General features: G+C 39.5%; 1 protein-coding gene across 4 annotated transcripts in view; it reads right to left on the bottom strand.

The window, feature by feature from the left end:
• Nucleotides 1-27,240, bottom strand: part of NR6A1 (nuclear receptor subfamily 6 group A member 1) — a 194,657-nt gene that overhangs the window by 48,824 nt on the left and 118,593 nt on the right. The window contains exon 1 of one of the 4 annotated variants that reach the window (XM_045196993.3): nucleotides 7,128-7,796. The exons of the other annotated variants lie outside the window; for them this stretch is intronic. Coding sequence (XP_045052928.1) covers nucleotides 7,128-7,143 — 16 coding nt within the window. The 5' untranslated portion in view covers nucleotides 7,144-7,796. Of the gene's footprint in view, nucleotides 1-7,127; nucleotides 7,797-27,240 lie in introns of those variants that run through there. 4 annotated transcript variants of the gene reach the window in all.

Raw genomic sequence — 27,240 nt, 5'->3', positions numbered from 1 at the left:
GCATTCATCACTAAGACCACAAATTATGAAACGTAAACAGTGCATATGAGCATCACACTCTCATGGTTTTACTAATGTAGCCATCAGAACCCAAGGACTGTGCTTCCCTGAGGCACTGGATCAATACTTTCATAGAACTAGCACTCCTTCCCCCCACTCCTCAAGACCCCCTAGACGTCATCATTCTCTTACTTCAGTATGACAAGTGCTATAGAAATGAAGAACAAAGACACTGAGCCAAAATATTTTTCCACATATGACATCAACTTTTCATACAAAAACTATTCTATGGTGGGTAGTTTTTCTCTAGTATCAGATTGGTAACCTCATGGCAAGTGTTTTAGTGTACCTGATTCCAAAACGCATGTGGGGATTAGAGCAGAGGTGCGAAGGGAGAATGAATTTCTACACATTAACAACAACAACAAACCTAGAATCCTAACGGTACAGTGTGACAGTCAGTTTCTTAAAGTAGCACTTTAATACGTGATACAGTTAAAACAATGGATGGCTGGACTATATCCAGTGACAGGGAAAGACACTAATTGTGGCACATCATCACCTCACCTTTATCCTGCCCTAATCAAATAAGAGAGGCAAGGGAAGTAGATACTCAGTCAGTAGCAATTAACAACTACCTCACAGTGAACTTAAAAAACAAAAACCATGACTGCACGTGAGAGTATGTAAATGTAAACATATTCTTATAATAGCCAAGTCTTTAGGACTAGTGCCGAGCCTTTCACTGCACGTCTCTTCTTTCCGAACTGCCCCATGCGCACGTGCTTGTGACTAAATGGCCACTGTGATGGTGGGGGTAGTTTTTCTTCTCTTTTTAAGTATATGAAACAGCCCTGGCCGGGTTGCTCAGTAGTTAGAGCACCATCTTGATACACCAATGTTGTAGGTGATCCCTAAATCAGGGCACATACAAGAATCAACCAACAAATACATAAAGAAGTGGAACAGCAAATTCACGTCTCTTTCTCTCTAAAATCAATAAATAAAAATATTTTTTAAAAAAGAAATGTCCAAACATACATTTGTTGTACAGCAGTAATTTAATACGCTGTGACTGACACTTAGTAAGTTACCCATAACGGCACCTTTGAAAAGCAAAGCTAGGCTGCTGTAGCCATCACACTGAGGGCACGTGCGGAAACTGCACCAACAGAACACTTTTTGCTAGCAGTAAATAGGGTGCTAACAGAGAAACAGATATGATGTTTAGAGTCTCTCCCACACTTATGCCAACTGTAATCCAGGACTCTAAAGCTACTATGTTAAGAAAAATATTTGAATATTCTCTTGTGCAACCATATACTGGAAAAGCAAAAAACAGTTTAATAAATGCCTGGCAAAGATAGTTAAAAAAAACAAAACACTAATGAAATATAGGAGCCCAAAGTGAAAACAAATCCCACTGCCAGTTTTGAATAATGACTTGGCTGCCAGATGTTCCTCCTTCCCCTGCAATTACTCTTAAAAAAAAAAATCTGTTTTAACTGATGAATAGTTAGTATCTGTTAAGCAACATTAAAATTACTTTTCCATCTTCATAGTTCAAAAGAAGAGCAGCAGTTCAGGAATGCTTCACCTATGATCCCAGGGTTTAGAACACAGTGAATGCTCAACTGATGTTGGCTACACAAATTATAATTTTATACACAGAGATCAGAATAATGAGCCACTGATATAAACTCTGAACCCCCAGAAGGCAGGGAGACTTAAGACTCAAATGGTAGGCAGAGCAAAGATTAGCATGCTAACGATATTCCCACCTTTACCCCTTCATGGTAAAGCTTCTGAGACGGGACTATTAAGCATGGTGATGACAACTGTCTTGGCATCTATTTATCTACCAAAACACATGGAAGAAGATATGAATAACGTAACCATCCTTTTCCCGATTATGATTTATAACCTGTGTGTTCACTTAGAGCCCATGCCCCTCTCCTTTTTCATCTAATGAACACATTGTAAAAGACTCCGTTAGAGAAAAAGCCTAACTTTTGCAGGGTTCCGCTAATTATGTTCATTAGCTCAGAATAGCACTGCAATTCCTTGTAGGAGACAACTCAAGCAGCTCATCTCACTAGTTGTTCAGCATTTTCAGGAAAAATTTCCAAAGGGCCCAACCCTGAGAGCTACCCACTGAACAGAGACATCATTCCCTGGGGACTTTTCTACTTGGTATATAAACAGCACCGGCCACAAGCTCACCCAAGAACCCTCTTCTTTCTAAATCTCCCTAAATTTGCTACTCTTTAAAACTCATTTCAGCCCTGGCTGGTGTGGCTCAGTGGCTTGAGAGCCGGCCTGCGAACACTGGTTTGATTCCCAGGAAGGGTACATGCCTGGGTTGCCAGCCAGGTGCCCAGCTGGGGGCATACAGGAGGCAACCACACACTGATGTTTCTCTCCCTCTCTTTCTCCCTCCCTTCCCCTCTCTAAAAATAAACAAATAAAAATCTTTTTAAAAAATTAAAAAAAAAAACCCATTTCAATTTCAAGGCATGTAAGCATGTGTTGGGCCCTGGGACAGAGGTTCTCTTACTTAATTCCTATAGCAACCCTGAGAGATTGGTATTACTACCTCCTGTTGCACATGTGAGGAAATTGAGGCTCACAGAGGTCAAATGACTTGGCCAAGTGACAGAGTCAGGCTGCTCAGTTTCTTTCCCCAACACTGGGAATCCTGCAGCCAAGTTTTTGTGAGCCACCTGGGCAGCAGGGTCCAAGTCCTTACCATACAGCCTCAGGGACCTGCTCAGGGGCCGTGGAAGCAGCAGCAGGGGTTATTTTGGGTTTGGTGTGGTGTGAATGGCTAAACATCCTACAGGAATTCTGACTGGCCCCAATGACAATTCGCCAAGGCCCACCGGCCAGTCGACTCCTGACCTTCCATGCTTCTCATCCTAATTATGCAAGGTCCTTGGATCACAGTGTGAGCATCAAGACCCTGTTAGAGTTAGCAATGACCTTTACATCTATCAGGCTTTTCAAAATATGTAAAGCAGCTGTGCACCGGAACGCCCTCCCAAACACACAACCTTGAAATATGAGTAGGTTCATTTTTCCTAATTATAGTATTTTTACTAAGTCTTTGGGACATGACTTTTTATGTCTAAAAAATATTGAAAGAGGGGCTAAGTTTTTCAATTTCCTAAGCAAGCTACTGAAGCATGTAAAAAGAAGATTCTTACAAATGAACTGATTTCCTTGGCTTAAAAAGAAACCCTAGTAGCAGGGAAGACACAGAAAAGAGAATGATCTGAAAAAATTTGGGGGAAGGGAGACTGTTTGGCTTCCTTACTTGTGCCTCTGATATCCTTTTGTTCTCCTACCTCATTGTATTAAGGATGCTAAATCAAACATGATTGCAGTGATGTTTGTGTGTGAAAATGACAAAAGCAATGGGCTAAAATCCCAACCTCATCTTGAACCCTGAAGACTTTTATGGCTTTTCCTTCACTAGACCCTCCCTCTAAAGCACATTAAAGACCACATTGTTCAAAAGGGTCACGGCAGGTTTCATACCCTATTTTAATACAATGTAAATGATAACTGAACTTCCAAGTGTTGTTAGTAATATTTGTATCTCTCTGGAAAATGCTGATTAAAAGAATTGCTCCCTTGGTTTAAATATTAATGCAGAATTATAGTACTGCCAGAGAGACAAAACAATGGTATTAAGGAGGTGCTGTTTGTGATGATTAGATTCTTTTTATACATTATTTTCCTTAGGAAAGGGGTATAGGTTAGAGGTGGGTTAAAATATCCACATGACCTTGTGAATGTCTAAGTATTCTCTTAAGCCTCAAAACTGTCCAAAAGAATATGTCAGATCTCCATTCACGAAGCATACAATGAATTAAATCGGGGGCTCATTTCAAATGCAGGCCTTCCCCTGCCTTTACTCCATTTGTACGCTTGTAAGTCACATTACAGTCCCCTAGTTTGTTTACACATTTATCTCTGGAAGATCTCATATTGGGAGAAGGTTATTAGAGGCTCTTTATAATTGCATTTTCCATAGCTGTTACTATCAGTGTCACCAACACTTTGGGGGTTTAGTGGAAGAGAGGCAGCAATGACTCCAACACTCTTCCCAACTGCCATAAAGAATTTGCATGATAAAAGTACCTACTGAATTATTGCCTTAATTCACTGAAAAAGGATACAGTAAAACAGGAATTTTACAGTTGAGCTTGGGAAAGAGGACTGGAAAAGTGAAAATCTGGGCTGGAGTAAAAGAACAACAAGCTTGGTAGCACTTTTAAAGTCATTATTTCTCATGGACGTGGGCAACAGGGTGGTGACTGCTGGGGGGAGGGGGTATAAGGGGAGTAAATGATAATGGAAAAATACAATAAAGATTATATATATTTTTAAAAAGGTAATAATTTCATTGGTAGAACTGCTCACTTTCCCCAGCTCAAGTATCTGTTTAACACAAATATAATATGCATTACATGTGGCATGATATCACAACTTAAGAGCATTTTAAAATCAGACCTATGATTTTTGTGTATTTCTTGGCTACAAAATAAAACACCAAGAGCATCTGTTTAGCTCAGTCGAACTTTCCAGAGCCAATACCAGCTGTTGGGGGAGGGATTTCAAACATGTGTTATTGAAATCCTAACTAAATTTTGTTCTTTTCATTCCCTTAATGATGCCTCCAACACCAATAGGGTAAAGCAAATGTTAGAATAAAAAAGAAAGGGAAAGAAAAAAGAAAGAAAGAGAGGGAGGGAGAGAGGGAGGAAGAGAGAAAGAAAGAAAATTACTCAATGCTTTGATGCATGGACTGAGACCAAAATGATCACCCTCTCCAATTCAATACAGTATTAGCATGAGCACAAAAGGCGTTTAAAAATCAATCTGGAGTTATTTCTAGTGGGGACTGCTGATTGTAGCAAGTTGAGGAATGAGAATATTCCTAACGTTAAAAGGGCATTCTTAAGCGCTGTTTCTCCTTTAAGAGCAATCTGATTTTTCACAAGGAAATCATTTGGTGGCATTGTTTTGGTTTTAGGTGCCTGTCCTGCCAGGCAGGGGCTGTGCACAAGGGCTGCATCTATCTTGAAGTGCGCACAATGGCCTCTCTTGCGGCTTGCTCTCTGTTATTGATCCTTACAGATGCTCCAAGGCCCTTCCCCCACCTTTCTCCAAATCCCAACCCCCCATTCTGAAAGATAGCTTAAGAAATAAGACTTCCTGCCTAGCGACTGGCAGGGCTGAAAGACCAGATTGTATGACTCCACAGATCAGGCCTGCCACAGTGAAAGCCTGAATAGAGTTAACCCTCTGTGAACTAAAACAAAACATTTGCATGCCCAGCTGTGACAAAGGTTAATTTAAGTGGACAAGGGCCCAATATCTAAAACCAGGCAGTGCTTTTTTTACAGTAGCATTTTCACTGGTCTCTTTTGTAAGTAGTTTCATTTTGCTTTTTAAGCTCCCAGAGACCTTCTCCTTCAGCTGGGATAATTCATTTTGCTTTACTAGAAATTTTGTGTGAAAAGATTCAGGTGAAAATTTTAAAATTCACTTCCTTATTTTATAAAAGTTCTTATTTTAGTACCTTAAGTTATTTTCTGCCATTGAACACCTAGGAAAAATCAAAGTTTCAACACTTAAATAAGCACTGAGGGAGAACTTTCTGTTCAAACCTTTTTTCTCTTTCAGAACTTGTGAACTATGTATCACTAAGAGATTCAAGCTGCTGAAAGGAAAAAAAACCCCAAACCCCAGGCAAACCCTCCAGAGCTGTGCCTTCCAAACTCACGTCACCACTGCTGTGTTGTCTCTGCCTGCTCCCAAACTCTCATTCCAGTGCATCCAGAGCAAATCTTGTTTCTTAAAGTACTGCCTTCTAGAAAAGCTAGTACATCCAGAGTAGTTTAACTAAGAATTTCTGTGTGACTAGGGGGAAGGAGAGACGCTGGTCAAGATTAAAAAATAACAGATCTTGCACATAACTGGTAATTTCTACAAACTTTGCTGTTTACTAATTTACAATAAAAAATGACGACGACATAATTCTGGTGTATAAGAACATATGAGGGAGCATTACTATAAAGTGTTACTATAAATAGGAACGTTATGAGAGGGGGTTCCACCCCACTTGCCGAGTTTGTGCATTCTCAGACTGAGAATGAAACTACAAAGCTGCCTAAGGCAGATGTTAGCCACGCTGCAAGGGGCTGGGACGCTTTCCCAGGATGAGCTATTTCATAGGTTAATGCCCTAGAAATTTACCAACTACCTCAGAGTCTGATACTCTTCTGGCTATACAGCTCAGCAGTATTGCCTATAAGAAACCAAATTTTTGGCAAACTCTTAGACTCCATACTTTATAAACACATCAAACATACACTGCACACCTTTAATACTAACATTTATCTTCTAGCTGTTTCTTTAGCTGTGTAGGTCTTTCCTGGCCCAAATAATACAGGTGTGTGGCACTCGCACACAAGTAGGAGCCTATCTCCAAATACATAAATTGCAACACTACCTAAGGACTATTGAGAGAAAAAGAATATTTACCCATTTTAAAAACAACCCACTTAAAAAGAAATTAGCAATGACTTAGTCATATGCCCCAAACTGCGAAGTATCTAAGTTACCCAAAGGGACTGAGGCTGCCTTATCAACAGCCTCCTGACCCCAACACTACCTATCATTAGCAGTACTAAATAAGGCTTTGGCAGATGGGATGAATGGATTAAGGAATTTAAAATATAAACAAATTCTGTCAAGAGGTAAACAGAGCAATTTTTTAAAACGTAAACTTGACTTAACTGTGATATAAAATTACGTTTAACATTTTTTCAAGTCACTATAAAATTTAAATTAAGTTTTTTTTCTTTTTTTCTGCTTTTTCTCTTAAAAACATCAACCGCAACAATTAATGCGCTACAGTTTTCCTGGATTTTCTCTATTCCAAAATGTTTATAGCCAGCTGCTATACACACGAAAACTTGTTGGCTGAATTCTGCCAACACACAAAAGAGGAGTGGACTGTCTCCCTCCTCCCTCAGGCTACTATTTGCGTTAAACCTTCAAAGAATTTCTAAACCTTAGATTTGGTCCCAGTCTTAAACAGTCAGTTCCCTTACCTTCCCATGTCTCCATTTCATGCTTCTTGGAGTTTGTTGAGAAGTGCTATTGCAGCCATGAAGAAACAGATTAGAGGACAAGTCCAGCCTGATGACCACCCTTCCGACACTTGGCCAATTTCTCTCTCTTAGCAGGGACTACGACAGTCATCCTCACAGGTCAGTTTACAAGCCAGTCATGTGATTGGAAAGTTCAGGCGCTAAGGTCACAACGTGTATGGAGTTCGTTTATTACCAAAGGTTATCTAAGTGGAACTGATAGACTTATTTTCTTTAGTTAACAATACTGCCTGGCATGTCTCCCTGAAAACTATAATGGAAACATTTAACAGGAAATACTCCTCTGATGTTCTTTAAGCTGAGATTCTAAAATAAAAAGGGAACATTTTAGAAGGACCTGGTTTTCATTTAATTTTAAGAAGTTCTAATATGTGGGGTTTTTTTTCCCCTCCCCTCTTCCTTTCAAGAACTATTCTATACTCTGGATTAGAAAATTTAGAGTTGAAACATTTGGCACAAGGAAAAGACAAACAGAAACTCCATGGTATGCATGTGTTTGGGGGAGGGGGCAGGGGGGAGGAGGGGGTTCCCTGCCTTTTGTCATTATAATAAACAATGACAAGGCAAATTTTTCTGAGAAAATTACAACCTGGAGCTCTGAGTTATTTGCAGGGTTCACTTTAACTCTGGTCCTTAATTTCTATGCTCTGGTTATACACACTAGTCTGAAAGAATGTGGAGAAAGGAAACCAGGTCTGCAAAAATCCTGTTAGAAAGCAAAGGTTAGAAATTCCACCCACTGCCCCCAGCCAAATTCTTAAATCTTTAAGTAAGCTTCCTGCTTCATTCCTTTAAACTCCTAAGATCTTAAGCAATGTCTCCCTGCTTCGTGAACAGGACCAGTAATACGTGACAAAGTGCGTCACACTGGGTATGCAGAACACTGTTCAGACCCTGCCACAGAGCTGCACAGGATGGCAAATCTGAGTCACATGCTAACAACACATGATGCCAAACATCCAGCTAACCATCTGGATGTCAAAACCTCATAAGAGGGCAAGTTCCACCGGGGAGGTGGGATGGCCCAAAGAGAGACTGATTCCCAGGGATAAATGCTTTTTAAATGCACAAAGTGTTTCATCCTATGAAAACTCCCTTTTACTCTAGCCTTGGGACTAACTTAAAAGCCAAGCACATTTTACAGCAGTGTTCCAGAGAAAAGGAGACCCTTCTTGGGGTGGGAGTGGAATCTGTCACTTGGCAGCCGTATAATTGAATGGCAAATATTGCTACCACTGTTATTAGAGGGCTTTTCCAACCAATAGAGAGCACTTGGGTCATCTTACAGAGTAGGACCTAAAAAGAAAGTGACCAGTGATTTAGAGAAGGGGAAAAAGCTATAATTTATCTGCCTAAAAAAAAATGTTCTGCCACTGCCACCACACACCTCACCCAAACACCAACACATCAACCAGCTTTCCTACCCCAACTCCTACCCAGTCAAGAGATTAATATTTTCTTCTCAGTCCCTGTGGAACTTAATGCAGCTCTTATACTTTTTGTAAAGTGACTATTAATAGAACGGGGGGGGAGGCTGAATAAGGGGAATGTCCATCAGTAAAAAGCTATTCAACTGGGAATACTAATTCGAAGGGCAGCTCTCTGTTTCTCTGAAGCATATACAGGTTTATCTGAACTCAGTTCCTTCCCACAACAGAAGTACAGAAAGCCTCTTTGCTTTATGGCACCAGTCTTCGGAGGAAAAAATGAAATGGGAAGCTGGCTTCTAGTATCAAGACTGACGCAGAGCCCTTGATTTTTTAAGGGTGGGTCTTAGCAATAATCCATGATGTACCCAAAAGCCTGAGAACAAATCTTTAATATAGTTTAAGAAGTCGGGTAAGTCTTATCTTTGTACAGAGTCATATTTCCTCAGTCCCGCAGGTTTTTAAGGAGCCCTTTATAGGCTCTGCTGAGAGGAAGAGAACATGTCATGTACCATATCGACCATATGAATACAAAAGACTAACTCTAAATCTTAACTAGGGCTCACAGTAAGATTGTTACAAACAACTGGAGAAGAAAAAAATCTTTTACAAAGATTAAAAGTATTCTTGGAATTTATGAGTAGTAGGAAGAGGAGAAAAGGAAATAAGAAATCAGCACATTTTCTACTTGCTAATATTAACTTTGTACTGTAGAGAAGAGTAGATGAACAAAATTCTGCATCAAACCAACATCTGCAGCATTTGCATACTGCATATCTAATAGAATTCAAAATTTGAGTTCCAATTGTGAATGGTGGAACCTTAGTTAACCTTGTAAGAGACTGCTTCCACTTTTATTTTAAAGATATAAAATCTTTATATAATTTGGGGAAACAGAGGCCCAAAGAAAGGAAGAGGAAGGAGTCATCAGACCAATTGAGAAGAAAACCAAACATCCTAGTCCCTCATTTCTTCCATTATACTACATATCTTGGATAGAAAAACCTTCTGTAGATATTACAATTCAAGATTATTTCCCATCTGTTTGTTTATTCAAATGGAGGCTTTCAAAGAAGACTGCAGGTTTTGAAGCTACAGGGGGGCATCAAGATGTAATAATATGCTCAGTCACTTAGTCCTTCAATGTAACACAAAAGGCAGCAACTGTAGTGGCCACACGATTGCTGGAATCACTGCAACCTTATTTGTTTCTAAGAAGTTTCAATGCAAGTCTGATGCAAAGTGAAAGCTATATGATCACTCTGATGCAGGGGAACCATCCATTTTAGAAAACCAGAAATATGCAGGAAATGTCTTAAATCCTTTTTAACCTTGAAAACTACAAAAAATAAGAGCCCAAGCTCTCTGGTTCTTATCTGTCAGATCCTTGATACAGATACTCCCTATGGCAAGGGACAGAGTTTAATTTGACTAAACAGGAATAATGAAACTCAGCCAAATGAAGTTCATACTGTGGGACTAACAAGAAAACCTCCTAAGTGGAGAAAAAGAACGAAGCAACAAAGAACATACTCAGATATAATTTCCAGTTTTGCCTTCTATTCCTGTAGTTGGAAAGGGGAATTCATAGTTCAGTAAACTAAAAACAACTAAGTTTTAAACTAAAAATATTCTAGAAACTAGTTTCTTTTTTAAAAAAATCCAATTCTACAAATATTTGCTGAGTGTCTCCTATGAGCTAGGCACTATGCTGGCTGAGGTGACAGAAATTTTATGTCACCCTTGCCCTCGAGGTGCTAACTATCTCCTATCATCTCTCCAGCTTCATTTTCCACCCCTCCATACTGACCCACTTGTAGCACAATACAAACACACTACACAAATAAATGGCCATATGATCTTAATGAGCACTGTAAAAGAGGTAAGGACTAAGTGTTAGGGAAACAGATGAAGAAACAATTCATTAGACTGGAGTGGAATGCCACAGAGAGGGCAGGGCATTTGGGCAGAACCTTCACGTTCGATAAGTAGATAGGAGAGATATTTCAGGACTCAAAGGAATGGGTAGAACTGGGAAGACCTCAAAAGACTTTTTAATGCCTGTGCTATCAAGTCAGGAATTAAATCTGCATGCAAAAGAGTAACATGATTTTATATATGGAAGGTATGTACCTTATTGGGATCCTGATTTGAACGAATCAACTGTGAAGAGACATTTCTGAGACAATCAAGGAAATATAAATATGGGTAGGGTATTTAAATAGATCAGTTTCCTGCCCTGGCTGGTGTGGCTCAGTGGATTGAGTACCAGCCTGAGAACCAAAGGGCTGCCAGTTCGATTCCCAGTTAGGGCACATGCCTGGGTTGCAGGCTAGGTCCCCAGTAGGGATGCACAAGAGGCAACCACACATTGATGTTTCTCTCCCTCTCTTTCTTCCTCCCTTCCCCTCTCTAAAAGTAAATAAATAAAATCTTAAAAAAAAAAAAAATCAGCTTTCCACCCACAAATTGAAGAACCTGGAAAAAGCAAGCTTTCCCTCCGTTAAAAAAAACTCCATAAACTTCCCAGTAAAGATTTTGTGCACGAGTTTTTAAAGTATCACAATCAAGAACAGACTGTAATATAAATAAGTCAGTCCCTTTTGAATGAAAAGAAAAAGAAAAGAACCAGATATGCAGTATATAAACATAAATGCAACCAACTACTACATATCCTGAGAGGCTGGAACAAGTTGGACTCAATCATCCCAATTTGGCACCCCTTTACAATTAAAAATCTAGGTCAGCCCAGAGATTAATGAAAATAAATATTATAACCCTGAATATAGTAACATTTCAAACTGCTGTTAAGCCACATGTGCAAATGAAGTTTAAAAAAAATCAAAGTTTTAAAAAGCAAGACTTGAGGGTAGGGTAAATGGACTGAAAGCCTTTCTCCTTTGGTGTGACTAAACAGGAAGACCACCTGAAGTCCAGTATTTTCCAGATGAACTTTGGCCTCAGTCCTGACTTCTTAAGCTGTTTCATTTCCCTATCTACCCATCTGCCTGATTTAGAGGGAAAAAGTCAGATGACACAGGCAGAGACTTCTGCCTACAATTAACTCCTTCAAGATAAAAACCCTGAATTACTATTGTATGATATCACTGTACCCAGTCAATGGCTCCCAGGCACCCAAAATATAAAGGCCACACCCCAAGGCCCTTTACCACCCAGCCCCTGCTGATCTCTCCAGCTTCATTTACCACCACTCCCATAGGCACTCTCACTTAAGCAACACTGACCCACCTGCAGTGTAAATATCCACCTGCCTGGATAACTAACTCTTCTCACTACTTCCTCATAGCTTCCATTACCACTTACTCACCTTCCTGGACTCAATTTAAGTATCACCTCCACTGCAACATATTCCAAGATTCCATCCCCCCAGCCCTCAAATCAGACAGAGTCAAATCCAATCTTTCTTCGATTCTGCCTCGATCCCTAAAATATACCATGATAATACATATCACCTAGTATTTTTATTTTACAGTTCCATCTTCTTTATTAATCCGAATGTACCCCAGAGTCAAGTCTTGGTATTCATATTCCCAGTGTCTAGCCTTAGATTTAGGTTATAGTAGGCATTCATAATATGCTAAAGCAATTAGAAGGTTCTCAGTAAGTGTGGGTTGTGTGGGTGGGTGGGTTGTGGTGCACTTATTTCATTAAACTTAATGGCACATTCATATTCTACTTCATTTTCACATTTTCTAACTCTTTCGTCTTTCTTCAAAGGAGGTTTTTACCCCCCAAAACTTCACTCCAGAGTCCTTTATGTGTTGGGTCCTTTATTTTATATTTTTTGTCTGATTTGTAAGCCTCCCTGACAATGAATCTTTCAATAATGAAGGCCCAGAACTGGCAGTAAAAGATTTTTGACCAGTATGTGCTATCTGCTGAGTTCCTGTATCAGTGAGGAATCACACGTTGCTGGTGATCTTTTGACTAACGTACGTGTAGGTCTATCGTGTTAGCTACTACTTTCTTCTACATGTCTATTCTCCCCCTGCCATCTTCCCTCCACATCCATTCTCTACTCTGGCTATTTTCTAAAACTCAAATAAAACCATGACACTTTCAATCTGTCAGGAAGGAATAAAGCACCTTCTGAAGATTGCAAGGGCCTTCCTGACTAAGCCCCTAGCCAAACTCTCCCTGTCTCTCAACAAATGGCGCTACTTGCAGTTCCCCAAACGTGCTTTTGCACGTACTGTTCCTTCTGCCTGGCCAGTTTCCATGAGTTATTTAATTTCCAAAAACCCTCCAATTCTTCCCTGCCCTAAAGGTTCCAGTCCTATCAATTTCTACGGTTTCATCCCTTTGTACGACTGCCTGCCATGGATCTGTGAATACTCCAAGAGTAGGGACAAGGTCGGATTCATCTCTGTATTCCTGAACCTAGGACATGATGGTACTTGATTCATGTTTGATAATTTTTCTTTTTTAAAAAATGCCTAGGCTTCCAAAGAATCCATCATTCTACAGAAGAAGCTAACTAAAATAAGTAGCCTGAAATTACATGCTTTGGAATTAGACAAATTTGGAATCAAATACCAGCTACACAACTTACACTAGATTTTGTATATTTGGACAAGGCACCTTCAATTTCATCAACCCCTGAGCTCCCAGCCTCCATACCTGTTAAATGGGAAGAGTTATTCCACAGGGTTATTGACTAAATAAGAATACAGATCAAAGTAACTAAAATTATCTTTAACAACACGACACAGTGCTGTGCTCACATGTCAGTGACAGAATCAAACTCCAGGACCATTACGTTTGCACCCTCACTCTTCCACTGGAAGCCTGTCTGACCCTAAAGGCCGTGGCCCTGTTCCTATCAATAGGGTCAACCTCCTATTGCTTGGAAGGTTGGGGAAAGGGGAAATTGCTTCCCTCTACTTTCCTCCTACCTGCTGCCTCTCTGTGTGTATTCATTCACTCATCTTCTTTTCCCCTCTGGCAAATCTTGACATATGATCCAATTCTGGGCTTTGGAACTCAGATTTTTACAAGTCTGACCTCTAAACATGTTGAGTAAAGGGAATACAGATAGCAGAGGCTGGGATACATACTCCAGAGCAAGGGACAAAGACCTTCTATACTGTTCCAGGACATCTTGGAGCTGGAACTCAACCCCAACCTTTCATCACGCGCAGGACTATTTCTTTTTCTTGTACAGGAAAATAAAGAAGGTAAGCAAACAACTTCTGGGATTAAACCTAGATTCAAATTTTGTATCCTGCTTTTACTAGCTATGTGACTTTAGGCAAACTGTATAACCTCTGTCTCAATTTCCTCATCTATAAAGTGAGTTAACAGGTCCTCACTGGGTCACTCAGTTGGCTAAAGCATGATACCGATACCACAAGGTTGCAGGTTCAATCACTGGTCAGGGCACATACAAGAAGCAACTAATGAATGTACAAATAAGTGGAACAACAAAACCGATGTTTCTCTTCCTTCTCTCTAAAATCAGAAATAAATATGTAAATAAACAAACAAATAAACAAATTTGAAATGAGTTAACAGTACCTACCCCATAGAATCTCTGTGAGAATTGAAAGAGAGAATCTTAGGAAAAATACTCAACACAATGCCTGGTATGTACAGTAAATTCTCAATAAACTTATAGTTGATATTATTTAGAACAATTTTTTTTCTTATTATAAAGTAATATATGTTCAGTAACAGAAAAATCCAGAAAACAAAAAAGTAAAATAAAAATACTTTCATCCCACTACCTTAATAGACTTACAAGTAATATCAGTTACATTTTGGTCTACTTCCTGCCATCTTTTTTTTCCCTTTATGTGTACATACTTTTCATTTTTATTTTTTTACAGTTTACACATATTATACATAGTTTTTTCTTTCACTCAGCATATTATATTTGCCAATGTTATTCATTATTCAAATATTTAAAAACTACATATTTAATATATAACATGTATCTTGTATATTAAATACATATGATTTAATAACGATTATTTGTAAAGCTTATATGTAGCAACAGCAAAGTATTCCATTAGTAGATCTTGAATGAATGATTGATCTAATTTGCCATGCTCTTTCTAAACCTTTTCTCTTTTGGTCCGAGCTTATTTACTTGTTTTTAATTATATTTTATTGTTTACACAATTACGGTTGTCCCAATTTTCCCCCCTTGTCTCCCTCTCCCCAGGCATCCCCATTCCCTCAAGCAATCCCCACACCCTTGCCCATGTCCATGGGTCATGCATATATGTTCTTTGGCTACTCTACTCACCTGTGCTGTACTTTACATCCCCACGACTATTCTGTAATGTCCTATTTGTACTTCTTAATCCCTTCACCTTTTTCATCTACTCTCTCAACCCCTCCACCATCTGGCAACCACCAAATGTTCTATGTACATATGATCATTTCTGTACTGCTTGCTTATTTTGTCTTTTATATTCAACTGTTTATAGATATTTATTGTCATTTTATTGTTCATACTTTTGATCTTCTTAAAGAAGACCATTTAACATTTTATATAATACTGGTTTGGTGGTGAACTCTTAGCTTTCTCTGGTCTGGGAAGCTCTTTATCTGTCCTGTGATTCTAAATGACAGCTTTGCTGGGTAGAGTTATTATCTTGGTTGTATGTCCTTGCTTTTCATCACTTTGAATATTTCTTGCCAATCCCTTTAGCCTGCAAAGTATCTTTTGAGAAGTCAGCTGACAGTCTTAAGTCAGCTACCTTGAAGGTAACTACTTTTCTCTTGCTGCTTTTAAGAATCGCTTTATATTTAAACTTTGGCATCTATTTTTACTTTTTTTTTAGTATATTTTATTGATTATGCTATTATAGTTGTCCCATTTTTTTTCTCCCCTTCATTCCCCTCTGCCCTGCACCCTTCCTCCCACCAGCATCCCCCTACCTTAGTTCATATCCATGGATCGTACATATAAGTTCTTTGGCTTCTCCATTTCCTATACTATTCTTAACCTCCCCCTGCCTATTTCATACCTACCATTTATACTTCTTATTCCCTATACCTTTCCCCCCATTCTCCCCCTCCCCTCCCTGTTGATAACCCTCCATGTAATCTCCGTTTCTATGATTCTTTTCCTGTTCTTGTTGTTTGCTTAGTTTTTGGGGTTTTTTAGGTCCAGTTTTTAATAGTTGTGAGTTTGTTGTCAATTTACTCTTCATATTTTTGATCATCTTCTTTTTCTTAGATAAGTCCCTTTAACATTTCATATAATAAGAGCTTGGTGATGATGAACTCCTTTAACTTGACCTTATCTGAGAAGCACTTACAAAAAAAGAATGGAAGGGCAGATAAAGATTTTCTTTATTTATTTTTAGAGAGGGGAGGGAAGGGAGAAAGAGAGGGAGAAAAACATCAATATGTGGTTGCCTCTCTTGTGCCTCCTACTGGGGACTTGGCCTGCAACCCAGGCATGTACCCTAGACTGGGAATCGAACATGTGACCCTTTCATTACCAGGCCAGCACTCAATCCACTGAGCCACACCAGCCAGGACTGCCCTTCCATTCTATATGATAGCTTTGCTGGATAGAGTAATCTTCAATGTAGGTCCTTGCTCTTCACGACTTCAAATACTTCTTTCCATCCCTTTCTTGCCTGCAAGGTTTCCTTTGAAAAATCAGCTGATAGTCTTATGGAAACTCCTTTGTCAGTAACTGTCTCCTTTTCTCTTGCTGCTTTTAGGATTCTCTTCTTATCTTTAATCTCGGGTAATGTAACTATGAGGTGCCGTGGTGTGTGCTTCCTTGGGCCCCACTTCTTTGAGATTCTCTAGGCTTCCTGGACTTCCTGGAAGTCTATTTCCTTTGTCAGATTAGGCAAGTTCTCCTTAATTATTTTTCAGATAAGTTTTCAATTTCTTGTTCTTTTCTTCTCTTTCTGGCACCCTTATGATTCGGATGTTGGAACGTTTGAAGTTGTCCTGGAGGTTCCTAAGCCCCTCCTTATTTTTTTTAAATAAAGATTTTATTTACTTATTTCCAGAGAGAGAGGAAGGGAAGGAGAAAGAGAGAGAGAGAAACATCAATGTGTGGCTGCCTCTCATGTGCCACCTATTGGGGATCTGGCCCACAAATCAGGTATGTGCCCTGACTGGGAATCAAACTGGTGGCCCATTGGTTCACAGCCCGCACTCAGTCCACTAAGCTATACCAGCCAGGGCTCTCATTTTTTCTGAATTCTTGTTGCTTCATTCTGATCTCGTTGAATGTTTATTTCTTCCTTCTGCTCCAAATCGTTGATTTGAGTATTGGTTTACTTCCCTTCACTGTTGGTTTCCTATGGTTACAAAACCTTTTAAGCAGATGCTGAACCACAAATCTTTTTAGAAGAGATGAACAACAAAAGAATATTTATAGTAAATATTCAAATCTTCATGGGATGTAGATAACTAAAAAGCGCCATAGCTAGAATAACCGGAGTCAAAAACCTCTGTAACTTAGTACTTATATAATCTTAATTTTTCACCTATAAATGAGGATTTCTATACCTACTATCCTTACTCAGGAGTATTCTGAGGAACAAATTAGAATGTGTGTAGAAACATTTTATAAACAGAAGTGCCAAACAGTTATATTTTTAGTAAAAATAACAGGTATTTTAAAAAGATACTTAAGAAAAATACAATAATTGGGACAGACAAGACAGGAGGAGAGCAGCCTTGGTTCCAAGTTTATAATCCAAAGTAATCATCATCAAAAGGGCACATTGCTTTGGTTTTTCTGAATTAAAAATTCACTTTTTTCTTTAGCCATAAAACTTCTATTTTATGTATAAAAGAAGAAATCACATACACAAAAAATTTAACTGAAAAAGTATTGGAATAAAAAATAGAAGAACATAGTTTTTACTATTGGGGGAGGGAATGTCTTTCTCTACATAATGTAAAACTCAGACATCATTAAAAAAAAGATAATCATACCTGCATTTATATAAGTGTCTAACTTCTGAAAGGCAAAGATACCTAAACATAACACAACACATATTAGTATTTATAAACATAAAGAAATCCTGTAAATCAGTAAGAAAGAGACAAGCAAAGTCCCCAATGAGCAAAGAATATGACTGAGCAAAGATACCCTAATATGATTACAGAATAAATAATAATGAAAAGGTCACTAATAAAAACTCAAATTAGAGCAATTCTGTATCATTTAGCATCCAACAATTGGCAAAAAAAAAATTAGAATGCTGAGAATATTTCAGTGTTAGAGAGGTCTGAGAAAATGGATATGCTTATACAACACTGGTGGTTGATACGCAGCTTGAATACAGCTTACCAGTATCTATCGACATTTAAACTGCGCACACTCTTTGACCCAAGGACCCCACTTTTACTACTCTATCTTACAGAAGTTCTCACACATGTTCACAAAGATACCCGATAAGGATGTTCACTAAAACATGTCACAATTTTTAAAAGCTAGAAGAAACTCAAATATTCATCAATATAGGAAAAGTCAAGAAGTGGAAAAATGACTAAGGAAATAAGAAACCAGACTTTTTAGACCATACCTGGTCACTTTGCAAGACTCATTCTTGATTTTACTCAAGCTGTCAATCATTCAGCCATCTCTTCTCTCCATTGCTATGTACCTGCCTAAGGTGATGTCAGGCAGTAGTAAGCAGGCAAGCAACCCCTTCCTGGTCATCTGCACAGGACTTCCCTGACTATCCCCTCCCCCAAACGCTTTGGACAGAATCTCCAGCACAACAATGTAGGCATTTCTCCTGGTGTTAAGATCCTTGTATGAAAATGGAACAAGGGGCTGCAAAGTACATCCTTGGGGCAGGGGGTCGGAGGTAGCTAGGTAGCACATGCTGGCAGTGATTTTGAGTGAAATGCATTAAGTACTGTTAATTTCACAGGACCACTCAGACTATCTCAAGGGCAAATCACACTTTCAAGGATTAACTCATTACTGGGCTACTCCTCCTTGTGCTAAACCCACACACTGAAAGCCAAGTGGTTGATTAAAACCTGCTCAACCAGATAGCTGCTTCTAGAGCCCTGGGTCCCTAGGCTCTAGGCCCAAGCTTAGTTTGAGAGAGGATAATGAACAATTTATCCCATCACACCGGGAATGATTTTTTCCCCAGATCTGAGCACAGGGCCTAACAGAGTAAGTACTCAGGACTGTTTGAGAAACTGGGCTGATCCTGTACTTGCATGACTGTTGTCTTAAATTTTACACTTTGGGTATCTCATTTGCCTCATTGTAGTCCTGACCCTATTGAAAACTGAGTAACATTACTTGTTAAATGAAAGGGATCAAGACGTATGAATCAGTACTTTTTATTCCCACCCAAATGTTGTGTGGCAAGGTGCTTAGTTTTAGAAAGCAGAAGTTTTGGTTCTTGAAAGGCTCCTTCCCTCCTAAAGGCTCTTTACAAAAAGAAAATTCTCAGAAATATCAGATAACTTATCCCACTGAGCATCATTTGAAGTACAGACCCACACAGGGAGGCAAGTCGGGTCCTTGTCAAATCACATTAATGTCTACATTCAGGCTGGCCTCCTCTAAGTGTAGAAGAAACCACAGGTGAAGAGGTTGCTTAGGAAATTCCTGTCACAGCTGGGGTGCCTGTTTTAGTGTTGCTTCCCATCGCACCATGTTACTGTCCTAGGAAATTAGGTCTAAAGGAGGAACGCACATCACAGAAATGTTTGTAGCAGGCCACTCAAGTGTCAAGTGTTTGTTTCAGGAGAAAAGACAGAGTATAACGATACTATAGAAATTTATGGGCATACTATTTTACTAACAATATAATGAAACATCAAAGGAAATCATCCCAGCTTTGACAAGTAGTTTTGAGGATTCCAGATTAGCCATTATCCTCAATAAGAGATATCTCCCATGACTGCAATTGGTATATGCTGCCTGGTTTTTGTTTTGTGGTAAATACTTTCATTCTTCCATGTTTTCTTTTACATAGCCAATTTTAGCAGCTCTAAGTATAAACCTGAGTGCTGGGCCTATTATTTTGCTACTACAGATAATGTTACAACAAAAGTCTCAGTACTTGAATATTTTCTAACACTATATGAATTATTTTCATAGCAAAAATTCTTAGGACTGGTTCACAAAGTTGGAGACTGGAGAACTTTATGACTCTGGCTCCATATATCTGTGTCAGTTCCCCTAGTGGTCAGACCCATCCCAAATTGTAGCTGTCCTGTAGTCCACCAGCAGAGGGCAGCATCCTCCAGACTAAGGGCCTCAGGATGGGGAGTGGAGAGGAAAGGGATGGTCAGAAGACAAAGGCAAAATCTACAGGGCAGTGCTAATCAGGGCTCCCAAGACCTGGAAGGTGTGGTAGGCCTTGGCTCCTGCAGGACAAGTAGGGATCACCCACAACTAACCAGCAACATCGAACACTCTTGTGTCTTTGATTCCTTTACTGGCACCATGATAAAAAATTTACTTGTCCTTGAACAGGTATATATAGTGCTACACTGGCTACAGAGACCCTGCCAACTTGGATCCTGCCAGTACTAGAAATGACTGGAGCCTTACCCATGAGGAGGCTAAAAAGACACAGCATTAGGCTGTTGGCCTCACTTTGGCTGTTTTTGTTGATGGAAAGAATTGAAAGGGCAAGCACACTTATCTATCACTGATGTCCGAGTTCTCAATTTCTTTTCTTGACTTCACTTTAAACTGAGTTGGGCGTAAGGCAGGGTTATTATAGGCAGAAATGAGGCAAAGGTAACCAGGAGCCCAGAGAGTGAGGGTACAGGCCAAAGAACATGGAAACAACCGTAGCTGAAAGGTCTGTGTTTATTTTAGATTATCAACCAGGCTGAGTCATACTAAATTAATCTGAACTACAGTTTGCGCTACTCCAATACTGCAGCTCTTGAGAATCTAGATAAATGCCAAATCCTCACCAGTCAAAAGTCTGGAAACTACTGGTAAGCGACTCACCACTACCCCTCACTGGAACATTTATATGATTGATATCATAGCTCACATTACAGAGATAACGCAGCATTGGCAAGGGTGGAAAAATAGGGTTTCATATCCAGATTGCAGGGGTGAGGGAGATTGGGGGAGGAGTATTAATTACCACCTTGCAGTGTGAGTGTGGGGGTGGGATTTAAAAGCACCAAAATCTAAATGTACAAACCTCTCACTTGGAAATTCCACTTTGGATTTTATGCTGCAAAAGTAATGCCACACGTAAGCAAAGTATTATACAAGTATATCTGATGCAGCCCTGTTCATAGCAGAGAACAAATAAAAGCAATCAAATGCCCACTAACAAAAGATGAATTAAATAAATCCTGGCCTGTGTATTCAATGTAACCGTAAAAATAATGAGACAGATGTATAAATCCTACCATGGAACACTTTCTAAGACAAAATAAGTGAAATAAGCTACAGAATAAAATAAGTATATACTTTTTATTTTTTAAAAAATGGTATTTTGGAATGTCTGGCAGAACATACACATATTGCCCAAGTTTAAATTTTGACTTTGTCACTTACTAGAAGTGTGACTTTACATTTAATCCTCTAATTTCAGTTTTCTCATACAATGGGAAAAAAATAGTATCAACTTCCAATGATTGTTTCATTCATTCTTTTCTCTCTATATAAAAGACATATATATGCATGTATATATTTATATAAATATATTTATAGATATATAAATATATATGCATATCTATATACATATATTTATATCTACAAGGTCTGTCCAGAAAGTATTCAGCCATGTAATATGAAAATTAGAGACATTTACTGAAGAAGACAGATACAAGATACAAGAAACATTGTACATAGGACAATGATGCCTCAGTCCCCTTTTGTAGGCACCTTGGGACCTTATATAGTTCTCCCAACTGTCACCAGCTGCCCTGCCATATTTTCCTGAATCTCATCAATAGTCTGAAATCTCTTCCCTTTCAAACCTGATTTTAGTTTTGGGAAAAGCCAGAAGTCGCTGGGTGCCAAATCTGGGCCATAGAGGGGCTGAGTCATCTGGGTGATTTGATGTTTCACCAAAACACTCTGCACGAGATGTGATGCATGAGCAAGTACATTGTCGTGATGAAGCTGCCAATCACCAGTTGCCCATAGCTGCTGCCTTCTGAATCACCCGAATAGTTTCTGTGGAGGAATGTTCAAGCTTCGTGCAAAATTTGATGCAGATTCATTGCTCAGTCATTTTGAATGTGACAGCCACACAGGACACATGCTCTCTCAACAGTGTCTACTGCCCCCACTGACCAGTACAGTGAAGTCATCATTGTTCATCCATGTGCATTCCAGTCCACTCTCCTTGGCTGCCAGTTTACACTGACGTCGCACAAACCATTCTTGTTATATTGACAATGGTTGGGCTGTCTGCAGACAGACCTCGTATATATAGATATAACAATTAAATTGCTGCCCTACAGATATGGTAACACAGTGCCTAACATACAGCCAGCGCTCAGAACACTCAGATGATGATGATGATAACTATTAGTACTACTATCGCCACCTGTGGGAAGTATAATTAAGGGGTAACTGATTTACCAAGTTTCATAATCTCAATGATAAAAAACTTTCAGAGCAAGCATGTATTACTTTTATAATTAAAAAATATATCTAAACAAAAAAAGAAAACATATGTCCACACAAAGATGTGAATGGTCATAGCAGCACGACTCCTAATAACACCTATCGTATCCATCAACTGGTGAACAGATAGACAAATGTACAGTATATTCATACAATGGAATACTATTCGGAAAGAGAAAGCTACTCGTCTGTGCTACGACACAGATGAACCTCAAAACCATTATGCTAAATGAAAGAAACAAGACACAAAGAACACATATTGTTTGATTCCATTTATATGAAATATCCAGAAAAGGTAAATCTATAGAGACAGATAGCGGATTAAAAATTGCTTGGAGCCCTGGCCAGGTGGCTCAGTTAGTTGGAACATCACCCAGTACACCAAACGGTTGAGGGTTTGATCCCTGGTCAGACGAGACTGGGTGCGCAGACCAAAGAGAAAAGGAAAATGGTGCTCAAAGTTACATATCTAGCCTGCAGCCACTGCTAGCAAGCACAGGAACCAGAGCCCAGGTCCAAACACTACTCAATCAATAAATGTGACAGTAAAAATGTGCCAAAACTGCAAGATGCCAGGGATAATAAAATAGTGATCACACTTTAGGTGAATACTGAAGGATAGGAGTTTTTAAATTCTTAAACTTTTTAAATAAATGTACATTTAAGAAAGCTTACATAAAAGATGTTATTCCCCCCCCCCATACACTCTGGCTAAAAGTGAGATCATTATGGATACACACCAATTTCCAAAAGCAACAAAAAATTTCCATTCAGTAGCTCATAAAATGCTCAGCACACAGTAGGGAGTCAATGTATGCTTCTAACTTCTATGAAAAGTAATTGAAATTTCAAAAACGTCATTTGAGCATTATTCTAACTGCTTCCCATACTTCAATTTGTACAGAAAAACTGTAGAGAAATGATAGGAGATAAAATTCAAACCATAAGCCATATGGAATATTCCCTCTTCCTCCCTCCCTTCCTCTCTCTCTCTTCTCTCTTCTCTCTCTCCTCTCTTTTAGCTAGATCATTAATTTTTAGCAACTATATTCCTAAAAAAGTACAAAAGGCCTCCTGCATCTGCAGTCTCCATAGGCCTCCCCAGAACCAGGAAAGCAACGAAGAAATCAACAAAAGCCTAGTATGACCAACTAATGCCTTCCTGACTAGGTACAGACTATGGTAGGGAAGAACTAGTTCTGTGCGAACACTCTGTGTCCTGAGCCCACCACACTAAACTGGGTTGATAATGTAATTCCCCTCACTCCCATTTTAAAAACGGAAAATTAGTTCAGACAAGCAAAATACCATAGCAAAAGTTCCTTGGCATTTTCTGTTGATCACTGCTAAAAAGATCAGGGCTCTTGATTTGTTAACTCAAACACTTTGAACTAAATCTTGACAATTGAGATAATTTTACCAAATCACATTCTCTGAAAAGAAAGGCCTTACAAATAACTGATAAACTAGAAAAGATCTAAGGTCAGTAAATGACAAATTCTGGACTACTATAACCTATTTGGGGTTTATTTTTGTCTTCATACCCTATACTACACCTAGGATTTAGGTACCTAGAGAAGTTAGAGGCTATTAGGAAAAAGCCACAAACAAATGGTTTTGAAATTCTAGTCAGACCAAGAAAAGTACTGGAAAAACCTACCAGAAAAGCAGGAAACTAAGCTCAACCTTGGCTCCTGGGACCTTCTCATAGAGATGTAGATCCTGAACAAGCAAGGCACAAAGTACACATGGGTTCAATTTTTACATGATTTTATGCATAGAGAAACACACCCTGGAAATAGTTTACAAACCCATGGGTGCTAAGGTACCCCAGAAGACTCATAGCATAATAAAAATCACAGTAAGGGAGCTATGAATCCAGCACCAGGCAGAGTACTTCTGAAGGCCCAGACACATCTGTAGAGTGCCAATAAAACGTCTATCTCTGTGGGGGTGGCAGGAGTCTCTGCCCCTTTTACCAGTCAGCCCTCTGCAAAGATGGCAGCATGACAAGAAAGGAAAACGAATTCTCAAAATTGCCCTGGCTGGTGTGGCTCAGTGGACTAAGCACCAGCCTGGGAACTGAAAGGACACTGGTTAGATTCCTAATCAGGGCACATCCCTGGGTTGTGGGCCAGGTTCCCAGGTGGGGACACGGGAAAGGCAACTGATTGATGTATCTCACGCATTGATGTTTCTCTCCCTCTCTTTTTCCTTCCCTTCCCCTTTCTGTAAAAGTAAAGAAATTAAAAAAAAAGAATTGTCAAAATGAAGTGAGTTGAAGAAAGGTAAGGATATGACAACAGGGTACAACACTTTATCTTTGGTAAGTTCTGAATTGTCAGAGGGTTTCGAGGTGGGGTGGGCAGCAGTTCCGGCAAGCCAAGAGCTAGTAAGGAAAGTTGATTCCCTTCACATAACCAAGAGCAATACTCTGTACTTTGTGAGTCCAACTTCTGAGAAGCATAGTGTTTGTTTAAATTTCCCTGTCCTATCCCTGAGTATTAAGTAAAGAAAGCCTGGTTTAATGATTCTAGCCCTATCTCAGTTGTACTATAAGGTCCTGAGAGATAAACCATTTATCTCTGCTTGGACTAGAGTATTGAAGAATACAGTTCTAACTCCCCACTGAGGCCTGTTTGGTAGACAACTTAAGGCTCACACCCCATGCTTTTTCTTCCACCCTTACTGGGCCCTTACTCTGTGCTTGGCACCAGTGCTAAATGTTTTACTTGTATTATCTTACCAAAATCCCGTGAGAAGTCTAGAAGTAAGCTTATCATCATTTTAGTGATAAACTGAGGCTCAGAGAGGTTAGGTAAGTTGCCCAAGGTCAAACAGCTCGTAAAGGGCAGAGCTAGAATATGAACCAGGGATGTCTGAGTATTAAAGCACAAGCTCTTGACTACCATGCCTTAGTGGTGGCAGCAATTAGTGAGACAATTCAAAGGTATGGTGATTTATAGGGGAGACAGTCGATCCACTTGTGAGGACTTTCCTCCAGGTAAATGACAGATGTTCTATTTTTCTTGAGGGTTGTGACAGTTTCCTTGTACATGGTGGCAGCAGTGGGATCACAGTCACAGGATAGCTAGGCTAGCAAATCAAAGATCCTGTCCTCAGACAGATGAAAGTATTACCTTCAGTCTTTTTCTTGGTCAATTTTCTAATACCAAGTTGAACACTGATAAGACTTTGTTTTTTATTTCATTTTCTCTCTGAATAGTAAGACCCCAATTATTTTATATTAGATATTTTCTCTTCCAAATCCCTGTTGGCATCGTGCCCCCTGCCTAGCCTGGGGATATGCAAGGACAGGCTGCTGGGATGGGAGCTATCCTAGGACACACTGACTACCTACAGGGGACCATGAAGCAGGCTCCCAAAAGCTGAAATGAAAAGGTAGGTCCCCTGACACAACAGTTTCTCCAAACAACATGAAACAACTCTTTGAGATATCAAATACTGCTCAGTCAAAACTTGCTATTTGAGCATCGCCATTGGTTGAGTCTCTGCATTTTGCGCAGTGCCCTGGGTTTTGCTCCAGATCCGTCATGTTGCATTAGCATCCTTCCTCCTCACTGCCTACAGAAATAACAGCCTTGAACATGGGAGCACAATCCATTTGTCCTGCTCTAATTATCTTTTGACATTACTTTTTGCTGCTAACATCTTCCTTCCCTCCCCTTTCCTCCATCTTCCCCTCCTTCTCTTCCTCCCTCTCCCTCTCCCTTCCCCTCCCTCCCACTCATCCTTTTCTTTCCCTTCCCTCCCTCCCTCCCTCGCTTCCCTGCCTCAGGTCTTCCTCAGAGTTATCTGAAAAGAAGATGTTTAGGTTCTACCACCAAATATATTTTAACTTTCTATCATGAAATGGTTCCAAGACAAAGTAGGATATTACTTGTAAGAAAAGCTGCAAGCCTCTCAAAATCACTTCCAGAACCCCCAGCTGACACAAAGAGAATGGCCAAGAGGGAGATAAGTGGGTTTGGAGTTACAGAGTCTCATTAAATTGTACAAGAGCCCTGCCACTCACTGGCCGTGAGACCTTGAACAAGTCTCCTAATCTGTGTCTCAGGCTTAGTGTTCTCTTGAACAAATGCCGTTATACCTCTGCTCCAACAGCCTCACAGGAGCTGCTCTCAGCGACGGAGAATATACACATGAAAGAGCTGCAGTGATGTTATTATTAAGAGGCACAAAAATGGTGATCAATATTGACAAGAATTTCTAAGTCTTGTGTTCTTCATTAAACTTAGTGTGATGGTTAATTTTATGTGCCAATTTGGTTGACCATTAGGTGCCCAGATATTTGGTCAAACATTATTCTGTGTGTTTCTGTGAAAATGCTTTTAGATGAGTTAACACCTGAATTGGTAGACTGTGAGTAAAGTAGATTGCCCTCCATAATGTGGATGGGCTTCATCTAATCAGTGGAAAGCCCAATTAGAACATAAAGACCAGCCTCCCCTGAGCAAGAGAGAATTCTCCTGAAGACTGCCATTGGACCTGAATTGAAATATCAGCTCTCCTGGTCTCCAGCCTGCTAGCCCACCCTGAAGATTCTGGACCTGCCAGCTTCTGTAGTTATGTGAGCCGTTTCCTTATAAAAATTTTTATCTACCCCTACACACACACCACCACCACCACCACCACCACCACCCACACAACCCATACTGGTTCTGTTTCTCTGTATAATTCTGGCTAATACATTAATACATCTAGGGTCTAGTTTTGTTTACAATTCACAATGATCATCCTATGCACTAATAACAAGGGACAAAAATGTCATGGATAAATTAAATCCAGAGGTTTATCTCCAGAGCTCTTTTTGCATGGCAGATTCTGATTTATAAATTATATATGTTCCCAAAGTCACATTTAAGCCAGCTTCCTGGAACTTAAAAGGCTTTTCTCAATAATAAAATGGAGCTTAAGGACAAAGGATTGAGAAGCTATCCTTGTAGGAGTGATTAACACAGTATTAATACATGTCTGTTGGATAAGTGCAAGAATCAATGTTGTTCTATTT

Source organism: Desmodus rotundus, chromosome 1 (assembly GCF_022682495.2).
Source record: "Desmodus rotundus isolate HL8 chromosome 1, HLdesRot8A.1, whole genome shotgun sequence".
NCBI classification, from domain to species: domain Eukaryota; kingdom Metazoa; phylum Chordata; class Mammalia; order Chiroptera; family Phyllostomidae; genus Desmodus; species Desmodus rotundus.
The sequence above is the reverse complement of the archived record's forward strand: the minus strand, read 5'-3'. Positions and strand labels throughout refer to the sequence as shown.